We start from the raw sequence: 14,674 nt of genomic DNA on the forward strand, positions 1-14,674 counted from the left end.
GGTTCTAATGTATCCACAGGTCTTGAGGTAAGGCCATATATTCCTTCCCCTCTCAAAGTTACCGCCTTTAATGAGGATGGTTCACTGATAGCTTCCTTACCATCGTGAATTATGCTCTGAAGGAATTGGTTGGTTTCATCTCCGTTTTGGGTGTAGCGACTCTTGTAGGAAACCTAACGGTCTGTTCTTCCGCTAGCTGTACTCCTTACGGGCCGGTTTTCTCTTCCTAAGAGTAGGGTACAGGCAACGCTCATCGGGGGGTGATGGTGGGTGCTGATAGTAAGGATGCAAGGAGCGCTGCAACAACTCCAGTAAAACCAAACTGGAACTCAGGGATATGGAGATTGGTGTTTACGTTTCTTTCTCTGACTGCAACTTTGTAGGATTTTGTAAAGTGATCTATGAACTATGTGATCGACTTACCTGGAATACAGTGAATGAGAAAGGAAAGGCTGGGTGCCTATTTTTATCTAACACACAACACAACTTAAATACCGCTCAATGAACTGTACAATATTTCAGAATATATCACCAGTTACAAGAGCACAAATGAAGCACGTTTTTTTGTAATTCTGAAGTGTGATGGAAACAAAGGGTTTTCATATGATCACAACAAATCAAGACATGTTACTCAGTGATGCACAAATGATAAATACTCGCTGAAAACCGACACGTTATCTATCATGTGTGCTCTGTATAGTTTTATCAGTATATCTGTGCAAAGTTAGTGGCCATTTCAATGGAATATATGCTGCCTCCAAATGGCATTATCCTACCTCCCATGCTTTAATCATGGATTTGCGACAGTGTGCTCCAAAATGCACCCAAGGCTGCAAATCACATCCTTACCTGCTGCTGAATGGGCGTGGCTCATTTGCTACACTTGATCTTTCTGTGACGCATTAAAATCCCTTCAGTGATATTACATTGATGACAGCACCCCCACTCTGAAAATTGTCCCATCAACACTGGGGGGGCGGCCTTCATGGGTAGGAATCTACTTCCCCCTGTGGTGAATATGCTATTACATCCTGCCATTAATTTTTCATCCCAGCGTGTGTCCTCATTTAAGGGGACATTTTTCTTCCTCACCAATTGAATGCTCACCATCCTAGAGCTCCCATAGAGGTTTTGGGGTTGCTTTTAGGGGTTCTTCCACTGTCTCTGTGCCTGGCGTGGGGGATTTTTGAAGCACATAATCTGTGATCAATCGCCTTCTCCAGTAGCAGCGCTGCCATTTCGACTTCAGGCATTCATTTCTCTTCTCAAAGCCGCCTCGATGTTGACGATTGATCCCCTCTTCTTCTGGTATATCTTTCTCCCTTGGGATGTCCTTGTCCTTTCTTTCAGTCTCTTGAAGCCAAGCGCCAAGGTTTATCTGCACTGAGGTCTCGTCTTCGGCCCAGTCGGCTCCTTGGTCTTTGAGGTTGTTCGACTGCCAAATATTTCAGCATCTAAGGCTGTTTCCTTTCTTCAAATACAACTCTTGTGGCTTTCACTTTAAGGAATTGTAGGTGCACATTTTGTTTCTGATGTCGAAATTACTTTTTCTGAGATTTTCTCATACTACTGATGCAGACTCTTGCAGACACTTTCTGCTCCCCCATGGATCCTCCTGCATCTGCTTCTTCTGGGACATGCAAATCTTCTTAAACTAATAGTCCTACAGCCTTTAAAGATGGTATCTCCTGCATCTTCAAGGTTTTAGAATTTCATTTCTCACCAGTCTTATGGCCTTCAGGTTTCTGATCTTTTGGAAGACGTGCTAGTTTATGTTGTCACTTCAGGCAAAAACGAAAGGGAGCATTTTCTTAAAGGCTTTGAAGAACCTTTTTCCTTTGTTTTTCAGCGATTGTTTTCAGCATCTGTGTACTTTTTCTCAACGTCTCTGTGCTTTGCCGCCAATTCTTAATTTGAATAACCGGTTTAAACCTAGCCACTTTTCTTTCCCCTGATTTTTGGTGGCCGTCTACCTAGAGTTCTCAGCGATGTGTCAAAACCCAACAGTGATAAAAATTCTAAAAGAAGGCTACTGTGTCGCCTGTTCAACACTCAAAAACAAATAAAATAAATAGCGAATGTTTCGGGATGCCAGGTTTAGATGGTGGAATGATGCACAGCATGGGACTCTAGAATAAGTTCCAGATCAAAATAAAATGATCTTCAAGTACCCTGGAGGAGAGAGAAGAGTTTTTTTTTTTTTTTTTAACAGTGTCCAGGATGAAAAAAAGTACATTCTCACAGTGCCTGTGCAGTTGATGGTGTTGCAGTGGAGGGTCTCACAGTGAGCATTTCCTGAATCTTTCAGTGTCTCAATTCTTGTGTCAGTCAAGTAGCTAACCTTAAAGCACTTCCCTTCTAGTACCTCCTTGCAATTGTTAAAATGCCTTGGAAGTAGTCCTTGGACTACCAAATGCAATTCAATCCCATAAAGACATAAAATAAATAATAACTGCTCAGTGTGCACTATATAAGTGCCAGGTAACAAAAACGCCCACCCACGCCCTGCCACCCCGCTGCCTGCTCTTACCAGTTCTCATATTTGCTCAGTCTCTTGATCATGCCATCCTTCTGCAGCAGTGCAAGCACACTGCGCTCCTCTTCTGGCGTGCCATCACATATGTGGATGCTGTCTGGTTGGCATAGCTTGGCACTGCTCACCACAAACTCCCTCACCCTGCCAGATAGCAGGTCCAGATCCCCATTCAGGACCCGCAGAGCATGCACTGAGCGACCTGGACTCTTCTGTGCAGCTGCACATTGTTTCAGCGAATGGGAACAGATCCTGCAAGGGGGAGGACACGAGATTATAAGAAAAGAGAACGCGCGTCAGACAGTGCAAAGACTAGGTCGTGGTTTCTTTTTAGAATGGCAAAACATTCTATTCCGCCTTTTCACTATTTCAGTTCGACTCAGGGCAGCCCGCTCTAAAGTTTTGTCAAAAAGCAATAACAGACCATTTCCCCTAATTTCTGTACATAGAGACAAAGCTTACAACAGTAAAATACGAATAACCCCTTCACCCCCCCCCCCCCCCCCGCCCCCCCTCCCTCTCTTTTCCTCTTGGGGTTTTCTTGATAAGCCAGGGGAAAAACCAAGGTGTGCATATCATCCACACACATGAGTGAAGAAGCATGGCCAACGTCTTTCTTACCCAACTGACTACCCCATTAACGTATAATATATCAGATAAAGTACCCTCTGACGTACAGTATAAGGATATTGCAAGTCACCAACAGTTCCATCACCATCTAGAGGAACGAGACCAAAAGAACAAAAATTCTTTATGGGGGTCATGAAACTCCAAGGTGACTTGTAATAGCCTTATAATGTACAGAAGATTATAGTTTATTCTTTAAAATACATGGTTACGCCATACTTGCGTTTTCATGTTCATTGAAGACTAGAAGAATAAAAGCAGAATCTTTAGATTGCAATTAAATGCAACAAAAGCAGTTCATATTTTTATGTATTTATTAGAATCAGTTTAAGGCAACTCAAGTTAAAAAGTGTTGTGGCTCAAGTGACACAAAACATCCAGAGATTGTAGCTTTCCTATGATAACCTATAGTGTGAAAAAATAAACATATTGCTATAAATATCTCATTTCTGCTGATCACTTTTTCTATTCACAAAAACCTAGCAGAGGAAGTATACACGAGTTCCTGGTTTCCTTGTTTAAACTGCAGCTGTAATCATACTCCATGACCCGCCCTTCACCCTGGTTACTGGCTCTGGCATCTGAAAGAGCTATTATGTTTACACCCATGAAGAACAAAAGTATACTCTGTAGTGCAAAATACATACAATAAAAAGTAGTTACAAGTGTGTTGCAAAAAGAAAGGTAGAATCAATTTAAGATTAAGAAAATCTGCTGTGGCTCAGAACGTATAGCAATATATACTATGCTGTTCCTGTAGTTACCTAGGTGGAAAAAATAAACATGTTGCCACAAAAATCAAATTTTTGCTGATCACTCTTTATTTTAGAAAAAGAAAATCAGAGGAACGAAAAGCCATTTCTCCTTTTAGTTACTTAAATGAAGCTGTTAACTGCTTTTCACCTTGGCTGCTGGCAGGATACATTATGATTAGGTCTCCCGGTTTTATGGTATTTATTTTTTCAACATTTCCGTCTGTATTGATCCACATTTATTTTTTGCTAATTTGTTCTATATTTATCCATTTTTATTTTGTGTTCACTGTATAAATGAAGCAGCAATAAGTATTTTTCCACATTTATTTAAATTGTAAATGTATACTCGCATTTCAATGTCCTAATGGTTTCATCGGTATACAGTGCAATAGCGTTGTCTGAAAACACTTGCCTTGTAGAATAGCATCAATAACTGTAGAACTGCCCTTAGTTAAGCTTAATTAAGAAATCTTTTGTCTTTTTTTTTTTTTTATCTCCCATACTTCTCAATCGGTACACTACTGACCTGGCACTCATGATTGACAGTAGAAAAAAAAAATCACCCAAGCAGGCCTATTTTCCATATTTTTCTGTATTTGAAAATGAATACACACAGGAATATACATAGTTTTCTGTCTGGATTTATCTGTAAAAATCTGTAAAAACGGAAAACAGGGAGCCCTAATTATGATGTCAGAACTCCACTGAAAAAGTTATTACAGTTGATCGGGTCCATCATTTATTTATTACAGGCCTCTAGATACATCACAAACTCGACTGCAATAAGGAAATTAGAGACTGGCTTTTATAAAGTAATTGCAGGCTTCTATGTATTAAAAAGGCATAAAAGGGCTGCTGTACACTCTACTGATTTATTCATAAATGTGATGTGCACGTGCCACAGCGGTTAAGGATAAGGTCCCTCAAGTGTTTGTACAAATATTAGTACGAAAGTACGAGGCATAGGAGCACGCAGGCACCTGTGCAGTCAAGGAATTAATACAATTTTAAATCAGACTCTAATATGAATCTATCTTTTATTGATGTACAGAATATTCTCCACGGCGCCACTAAATACAAATTACTAACTAGACGCATGTTTTCAAAATGACCGCAAAAGACAAACTGAATAATCGTTTCAACACCATAGTATAAACTTGGAACTTTCCAAACACGTGGCCTGGCCCATTCCTTCTGCCTTTAGAGATGTGCTTGCTCTTACTCCAAACAAATATCTGACCATGCTTGAATCATCACTAGCAGGAGAATACCTCATAATGGAAAGGAATATTCTACATAGGGACCAGATAGACTTCCCACCCAAGTAGCGAACAACAGACAAAAACGTTGTCTTCCAAACTCTGATGGACGGATATGTAAAGAACAAGAACAGTGCACACAGATTTGCCTGCTTTTAGGTACTTTTGAAAAGCTGTTTACCTCACCGGGCAACCAAGACGAAACAGGAGACTGGAATAGGGGAAAAAAGCATACGACATACTAAATCTATGGTATGCCTTAAACCAGTGCTTTAAATGGGCCGGTACTGTCCGGTACAGAGTACCAGCACTTTTTTTTATTTTGAGAGAGAGTGTACCGGCACTTCTCAAAAGAAATGCAATACTTTTAATTGGAAAGTACCGGCACTTCTCAGAAACACGCAGGTACTCTTGTATAGAGTACCTGCGTTTCTATTTTTCCATTTCAAGCACTGCCTTAAACAACTATTAACGCAAGCTAAACAACAAGAAAAACACACACATTGCCAATAGGTGTGACATTGGCTTGCATCCTTTTGGCTTCTAGAATGCTGGATTTGTCATGGTTTTTGGAACAAGCTTTGGCAGGCCAATAGGTCTCGCCTATGTGAAAGCTAATGGGTTTGCTGTAGCCATGTTGTAGTGCAGCGTGACTGCGCAGCATGGCTAAAAGTAAAGCGCCATGCTCAGCCAGCACTTTTTTCTAACTTTACTTTTTGCCATGATGCTGTACAACATGGCTGTAAGACACAGGCAAAGCCACTAACGTTTGCATAGGCAAGACCTAATGGCCTTACCAATACTGGTTATTGTCTCCATTTACCCCTATTAAGGTTATTGGGGTTTTTCTGCCATTAACAAGTGGGACTGCTTTGCCACGCTTATCTCAGTTTGTCCTCCAAGCATGCAAATCGTGCATTTTATTTACATTTTGCATCACATCTGATCTTTACTGGTTGTTTGTTTTAGTAGAGGAGTTAGTGGATGGTTTTTCTGCACTGTCAGACTCTTCACGAGACAAGTTTCTCCTAGTTCCCAAAAAGTCTTAAGAATTTCTTCTCATGGTCTGAGACTTTTATAGCCTCAAATGGGGCATGTTTTCCTATTTTCCTCTGTGGCTATCCCATACCTTAATTATGTTGACAACACAGGAGTACATCATTTTTGTGGTTTTGCTTACTTGAAACGTTTTCTGTCATCTTTGAAGAACCTCTACAAATCCTATTGAAATGCCCTTTGATGAAAGATATTTAAACATCGCTGCATCTTCATTCCACATGCCACAACATAAACCACTTCTTTTTCTGATCTGCAACCGAAGGAAAGTGGCATTTTGAGTGGAGTGCATGAGAGCAGAGAGTATGGCCCAGATGTACTAAATGTCAGGAAGCACAACTCACTGTTAAAATCTATTGTGCTGCGTTTTGAGAATAGGATACCAATTGTACAGTCCCTTATTTACAAACAGTGATGCACTGATGACGTGGTTGACCATGCTTGCACAATTAATGCCATGTTAGTGTGACGCTAAGAGTCATGGCAGGGATCAAATGCAATACAGTGGGGTCTTGCAGGACATTTGTACTTGAGGTACACCAATCTCTACAAATGTCTACGTGATGAGAAATGTCCACAGATAAGCCTCCTAAAATGCTTTCGTTGCATCTTGTGATACCCTGCCTGCCCATTGTTTGCCCACTGGTTTCATGTATGGCTAGGATTTAATGCAAAGGCAAGTTCGGGCTACTTTAGAAGAGTTGGCTCTGTGAAATCATAGGGCTATTCACAACATTCCCACCCTAGTATACCACATTCGCTACGCAACTCAAAGCCACTGGCTGCTGCACCCGGTCTACATTTCAGCAACTTTTATTTCACACAGGAAAGTTGATTGGTGCTGCAGTCTGATCTGTCTGGCATCAAGTAGCGATGCATTGCCTGGCACAGGTGCCCTTGACAACGCGTGTGCCTATTACATTTTTAGAAGAATTTAATACAAATGTGTGTGCATGTGTTTGTAGGAGGGAAGAATAAAAGTGGCAGCACTTTTGTGTGTCTGTGCAAGTGGCCACACGCGAGTGTTTATATGTGTGGACTATTTCATGTCAAATAGGATGGAACTGCCAAACTGAACCAGACAAACCTATCGGCGCGATGATCGACAGGTCCCTCAAACATTTTAAATATGTTTAAAGTACATTATAGTATGTGGAACACAAGGTTTAAAGCAGAAACATTTCCTTTAGTCCAATGTGTGGTTGTTGGCACTCAAAGTGGACTTGTAGTATAGAATACTAAAGAGTGCGCGCTTTATTATAACTACATTTTCATTGAGTTCATCAGGCTCATTTCATGTGTTGCTTGGTGTACTCAGGATTGCACAGTTTCTGTATAACAGACCATATCAAAGAATGCCAATAATAACGAATAGCTAGTCAAGGACCATATCAACTCCCGCTTTGTGTGAACATGGTTGTGTTGCTTCTGTTTGCAGCAGTGACTGTGTAATAGTTTTAATTCTTTTTTTTTTTAACTCTGGAAGCTTATTCGTCACTCCAGCACAGGCCGGCATGCAGTGCTCCTTATACCTGCGAAATGCTGTAATGTTTAGATTACTTCTAGAATACCAATAACCGGTGCTTGGAGGCGCAAACAGCGACTGGACGGGTTACCGTGGGCAGTACTGTCTGCTACCTGGTTTAGAAAACATCCTTATGGTGCATCGTGACTGTGCAGAGCCAACCAATACACAGTGCCCCCATCTGTGTGTGTGAAGGTGTTCCATAAGAGCTCTCTTGCAGTGATTTATACTAGAAAGGTTAATCCCAAGAGAAAATGGCCACAAACCAACAGCCAGCCCAGAATTCGCACAAGGCAGTGTGCTCTTTCACAAAACAGCCGACCAACTAAAAAGTATCTCCATCTGAGTGCGAGCAGTGGAAGAACATTACTCTGTACTTGGTCCATACTCCACCAAAGGGACGAACACACGAAGAGGAAGTGCAGTCTGCATGCGCTAACCAACAAGATGTGGACAAGAACAAAGTAACCCCCACTCCTTTTTTAACATCTTCTTTGTCATTGTGTAAAATCAAAAAGTGCTCCCACGTAGTCCGTAGGCCGCATCATGCCCCGATCTGCAGCAGAATGGGATTGACCCGATGATGAAGCATGCTACCAAGGGGCAAACCTGTTGGGTGAGGGTTTTTACAAGAAAACCTTTTTTTTCACGTTTTTTTCAGTGGAGAGTTATTTCGCATGACATAGCTGGGTTTCTATTTTTTGAATGATACTGAATAGGACATGAAACAAAATTGTACGCATTCATTTGTAACACAGCTTTTAGGCCTTCGTTTATCTTAATTATTAATCATTAATGTAGCTCTAGAACACATTTAAAAGTGCTTTCTATTTGTACATGATGTATGAAGTATACACCGATTAGGACTAAAAATACTGGCTTGAAGTGATTTTGCTTATTTACAGTGCGTTACATTACAACACCAGTGGTGCCTAAATCAGCAGCATAATGTAAACTCATTGCAACCCCTTCCCCTGTAAAACTCACTTAAGGGTCCCTAACCAAGGCTGCCTCTTGTGCTTGAATGTCTCTCACTTGCAGTCTGCAACGGCCTATGAGGGGCCCCTGAAAGTTGACATCAAGGCGCTGGGGGTTGAGGGCTCTATGCATTCCGACAATCTGCGTTTCTTGTAAGGTTCCTTTTTCTTTTAACTGACGAGTAACGCTTATTTAGGCTCAGCATACATGCGAACCCTCCTGGTTCAGGCAAGAGACTACCGATTTCAAGGCTTCTCTCCCGTCTCCCGATTCCTACATGCAAGAACCTGATTCCTCCAGGACTGGTCTAGTGTGATTCAGCATATGAACTGCCATTAATCTGCTCCCGCAGGCCAGTGCACAATGTTTTTGTCACGCTTTCTCTGCTTGCTGTAGAGCTTTCTATGTGCTGCTGACAGGTAAGAACAAAATATATATGTGCATTTCTGATATCCGACCTAAGTTGCAGCAGCACACTTACAAGTCCCACGCATGACCATAGCCCTGACTGAGGCCTCGCCCTTAATAGAAGTCAATAGGAGAAATACATTCACTCTGTTCTATTTTTTAAATCTCCAACTTTCCTCTTCTAAAATATTCTATTTGATTGTAGAGAAGGAGAACGCCAGTAATTCCAGGAAGCACTGATAATGTCCAGAATCTTCTTTTATTTGTAGATTACAGGAAGTAGTAGTAGTATGCAGGACGGAGCCCACGGCATAAGCAGTTGCGGGAGCAAGAACCAAACAGCAACTGACCAGGCACGGAATCAAAAATGACATAACAGTATTCTAAACATAACATTTTAGTAAATTAAAGGAACAGTAGTAAATACCACATACCCTCCCCCCATACAATACAAAACTTTAATATAATACATAATCATGAAATTTGACAGGCATTTTACAAACTCGTTGATTACGTGCAGATGTCATAGCTAGTGAATTATAAGAACGAGTACTAGGTGAAACAACATTAGAGCAACTTGGGGAAGAAAATGCAGTAGAATCAGAGTTAACCGATGCATTATGAAAGTTTATGATGTCAAAACCAGGTCCAAAAGTAAAATCAGTATCATCTTCATTAGACCTGTTGCCATAACCGTTGTTAAGTATGCTAACTTGATTGTCAGTAAGTTTCACAATATTGTTCTTATTCCACCAACCTTTGTTTTCTAAAAGGACAGAAGGTTTGGTGACCCTGATAACCCGAACTGGTAGTGTGAACTTAGATTGGCCCTTGCAAACCTTGTAGGTTTTTTTGATGAGAACCCAATCATTAGTTTTGAGATCAGGGCCAAGAGATGTAGAAAACCCATCTTAGGATTGCTTTTGCAGTGATTGCTTTGCAGCAACTCTAGCTTTAATTACTTTTGGAATGGTAGTCAATGGCAACCAGACAGTACCTTTTGTCTGAGGGTAACAAATTAAAAGGTCCTGAAAAGTCCAAGGCAATTTTTTCTCAAGGGGAATCAGGGAATGGAACTGGAAGTAAAGGCTTCTTGTTGGTTTTTCAATGTTTGCCGGAAACAACACAATTAGGGCAATTATCTATGAAAAGGGCCATTTGTCTGTCTAAACCTGGCCACCAGTAGATGTCTTCTAATCTTTTATAGGTAGCGGAAATACCTAAATGGCCTTCATGGCCAATCTTGATGATCTTCTCTCTGAGGGTAGTGGGAGGTAGAAACACACATTCCTCACGCAAACTCCATTTTCAAAAGACAATAATTCACTGATCTGTGCAAAGCACTTTACACCGTTGCTCAAATTTTTATTAGCAGGCTATTTACTCTTAATGAACACCACCACTTTTTTGAGAGTCTCATCAAGTGCCATGGCAGAAGCCCATTCATCCTGTGAGATGTTGCCATTGCACATGGAAACAGCATCTATAAGACCAACCACACAATCTTTGTGGACATTATTTTCACCTTCACTGCAATCAGGGAGAGGAATACGAGAAAGGCAATCAGCCCGGATGTTTTTACCCCCTTTGAATATATTTTATAATAAGATTATATTCTTGTAATTTGGAAAGTAACCTAACCAGCCTGGCAGAGGATTTTCCCAGACCATTGCCAGATAATAAGGAAACCAAAGGTTTGTGAACAGTGAAAACCTCACACTGAGTTCCCCAAATATATGTTTAGAATTTCTGAACTGCCCAAGAGCCTCCCGTTCAATCGTGCTGTAGTTGCATTCAGTAGGTGTTAGGGCACGGGAGGCAAAAGCAATGGTGTTTTCTTTGCCATCATACCATTGTCCAAAAACTGCCCCAAGACCTTTCTGACTGGCATCCACAGAAACAAAAGGACTGGCGTTAGAAACGAATGGGTGTATGGCAGGTGCATTGATAACTAAAAGTTTTATTTTTTCAAATGTCTCACATAGAGTGTCATTCCATTCAAATTCAGTACCTTTCTTGAGGAGACACCTTAGTGGTTGCACTAATTGTGCGTAATCAGGTATGAACCTGGCATAGTATTCGCACAGGCCAGGAAACAAAGGTAAGGCGTCTGTCAGAAGCAGGAGGTGCATTACGTATAGCTTCTACATTACAAAAAGTTGGTTTGATGCCTTCACTTGATATAGTGTGACCCAGATATTCAACTGTATTAACAAGTAATTTACATTTATTAGCTTTTACAGTCATGCCTCTGTCTTGTAAAATAGTTAGTACTTTGTTAAGAATTTGTAGGTGTTTCTCCTTGGTTTCTGTGTGAATTAATATATCATCTTGGAATGCTTGCACTTGTGAAAAACCACCAAACAAACTGTCCATGAGTTTTTGAAAAACACTCGAGGCTGAAGCGAGGCCAAAAGCTAACCTAAGATACCTAAAAGCCCAAAAAAGGTTTACAAAGGCAGTAAGTGCTAGACAATTAGGAGAAAGTTGAATTTGGAGGTAGGAGGAGTGTAAGTCAATAGTGGAGAAAAACTTTTACTTCCCAATATTTGCTAACCTTTCGTGTATGAGAGGTAGGGGGTGGCAATCTACAAGAATGTTTTGATTGAGAGATCTTAAATCCACACATAGTCTCAGGTCCCCAGTCTTTTGTTTCCGTAAAACGACCGGAGAAATCCATTCTGATGAATCTATAGGAGAAATGATACCTTCAGTTTGGAGGTCATTAAGCAGAGACTTTAAATCATCTCTGATACTAAGAGGTACATGTCTGACCTTATGCACTATGGGAACAGCATTGTTTTTAACATAATAGTGTGTTCGTAGCCTTTGATAGTGCTAACAGAATTTTTAAATACATTTGGAAAAGATTTTTAAAAATCTTCAACAATTGAGTCTGGTTGACTGACAGATAAAATATTTGAGGGAAAATCACCTAAGATAATTGGAGGATCTTGTCCAGGACGATACCTAGAAGGGCAAGGTCCTTCCAACCAATGATGTCTCTTCCTTTGATGGCTACTAACATTTTTGTCCTAACAGATCTGCCCAGACACTCCAGACTGTCCCAAAAATAACCCAGCAGATCAATGTCTTGTTCCCCGAAAACTTTGGGGTTGATATCAGAGATAAGATGTGGCATGTCATTAGGCCAAAATTTGTAAAATGTACAATCTGCTAGAATAGTAACAGGAGCTCCTGAATCAGCCATGGCTAGAATAATTCTACCATCAATGGAAATGTCAACTAATGGCCCTTTAATAGGTTTGTCCGAAGATTCAAGGACTTCGACAGTAACTAAAATATTAGCAAATTGAGAAGTACAATCTTGGACATCAGGAGTGTCCAAAGAAATGCTTGAAACTTTAACCGTACTTGATGGTGTAGTATTCATACCACTCCTACATACACCCTGAAAGTGTCCAAATTTCTGACATTTAGTAAATGTTTTCCCTAAGGCTGGACAACTGCGATTGTTTGCTATGTGGTTTCTAGAACCACACCGAAAACAAACCAATTGGCCTCTTGAAGGTTGATTTTTGTAAGGCCTTTTGTTGAAAGTTTGTTTAGCATTTATAGCACACACAGTATTGTCACCAGAAACCAGACTTATATTAGAAGAAATTGCGGACTGAGTAGGAAGAAGTGTAGTTTGGTTAGAATGACCAGATAAAACCTTAGATGTAACAATTGATCTTTCAATGCTTTTAGCAATATCAATTGTTTCAGCCAAGGTGGGATTACGTGAGGTAAGAAGGCGCTCTTGGATCTTCTTGGAATAACAATAGAAGACAAACTGGTCCCTTATGTAAATGTCAACATTGGGGCCAAACTCACACTTCTCAGCCAGAACCCTCAAAGTTGCTACGTAATCTTCCACAGACTCCTCTGAAGATTGCTTGCACATGGCGAAAGTAAATCTCTCTAATAGAACACTTGTTGAGTCGGAATACTGTTTGGCCATGCGTAATTTAGCTTCGATGAAAACATTCCATACAGTATCTTCAGATGTAGGAGAAGAATAGCATGATAGATTGTCAAAGACCCTGCGACCAGCTGTGCCCAGATGATTTATTAGCAAAGCTAATTTCCTCGAAGGAGAGTAACCATCAGCATCAATGGCCGTAAGGTAATTTTCGAAATCTCTTAGCCATTCGCTCCACTTTAAATCAGACTTGCCTGGTTTTGACAAAAAAGGTGCGGGCTGAATAACTCCCTGGCTGGACGCCATACTGAATGAACAAAGGATGTAATAAAATTTAAAAAATTGCACTGAAAAAACTACAAATGCACAAATTAGAAATAGAAAAATATATAAATAAAATAACGTGTGAGCCACCGAGAAGAGAAGTATAATATATGCAATATGGACTTATTAGTTGATAAAACAGGCACAGAAAGGTGTGCGAATCAGTGTGTCACACCACAAAAGATCCAAATGGAAAGGTGAAGGCAGGAAAAAAATTAAATTGTTAGACTGTGTGCGAATCACCGGTGGCGGTATCGCACTTGGTAGAAGCAGACACTTGTTGTAAATAGCATATGGTGTGCAAATCACCGTTCGTATCGTCACACAAATGAGAAGCAAACAATCGCTGTAAGTACAACGCAGTAATCCAGTTTCTGACTCACCTAAAATGGCCGCCGCTGTGAGTGTGTCATCAAGGAGTCTCCCAGGATGCACCGCGGCAACTTCCTTTCGGCGACGTCAGAGGAAGCAACAGGGAGAACGAAATGGAGGACGAAATTCCAGAGGAATTAAAAATTTGCGAACATTCGTGACAAGAATATTCAATTCTATTAAGGACAATGGAGGCGAGGATTATGCTTCTCATTCTTTGCTTTATTACCAACAGCAGCCAATAAAAAAACATCTTTTTATTCCAAAACTACAAATCCCATGAATGCAATGCATCAGAATACCATAGAGACTATCAGTACATAAAGCCCAGCTGAGGCAGACACCTCCTCTTTCTTTGCGTGACTGATAACTGTTAAGTCCAGAACTTGAACAAATCACTCCTCCTTGAACTGAGATCTTGAACCAACTAACATCCGAAAACCAATAGGCGAACTTCGGCTCCGAGGAACGAAACTCTGAAGATCAAAACAGGCGAGCAAGCCTCACATCGCGAAGGGGAAAGCCATTCCCAACGATATCCTGAACAGAAACAAGTTTCACTTGCCACTGGAATCTGAAACAAAGATAAAAATTCCGTAATAACGGTAATCTCCCAGACAATGTTCCAATCACAATGGTATAAGAACTACAACAACAGGGTGGGAACAAGAGAGAGCAATAAGGCAGTCAGTATAATGCAACCTGAAATCATCATAACCTGATTTACATCTATATTCAAATAACATATAAACTCTGGGTGGGATAATCCTCGCCTCCGTTGTCCTTAATAGAATTGACAATTCTTGTCACGAATGTTCGCAAATTTTTAATTCTATGTCAGGACCGGAGGCTCCGATTATGCTTGTTTAAAGCCGAGCCAACCACTGATGCAATATCCATTATAGGTTTGAA

The 14,674-nt window shown here is 40.6% G+C and overlaps 1 protein-coding gene across 1 annotated transcript in view; it reads right to left on the reverse strand.

The window, feature by feature from the left end:
* LOC146869529 (phosphoenolpyruvate carboxykinase [GTP], mitochondrial-like) overlaps positions 1-14,674 on the reverse strand; it is a 102,378-nt gene that overhangs the window by 37,313 nt on the left and 50,391 nt on the right. The window contains exon 2 of the mRNA XM_085603826.1: positions 2,531-2,785. Within this exon, the coding sequence (XP_085459952.1) occupies positions 2,531-2,785 (255 nt within the window). The remainder of the gene's footprint in view (positions 1-2,530; positions 2,786-14,674) is intronic.

This window comes from Triturus cristatus, chromosome 1_1, assembly GCF_964204655.1.
Source record: "Triturus cristatus chromosome 1_1, aTriCri1.1, whole genome shotgun sequence".
NCBI lineage: Eukaryota > Metazoa > Chordata > Amphibia > Caudata > Salamandridae > Triturus > Triturus cristatus.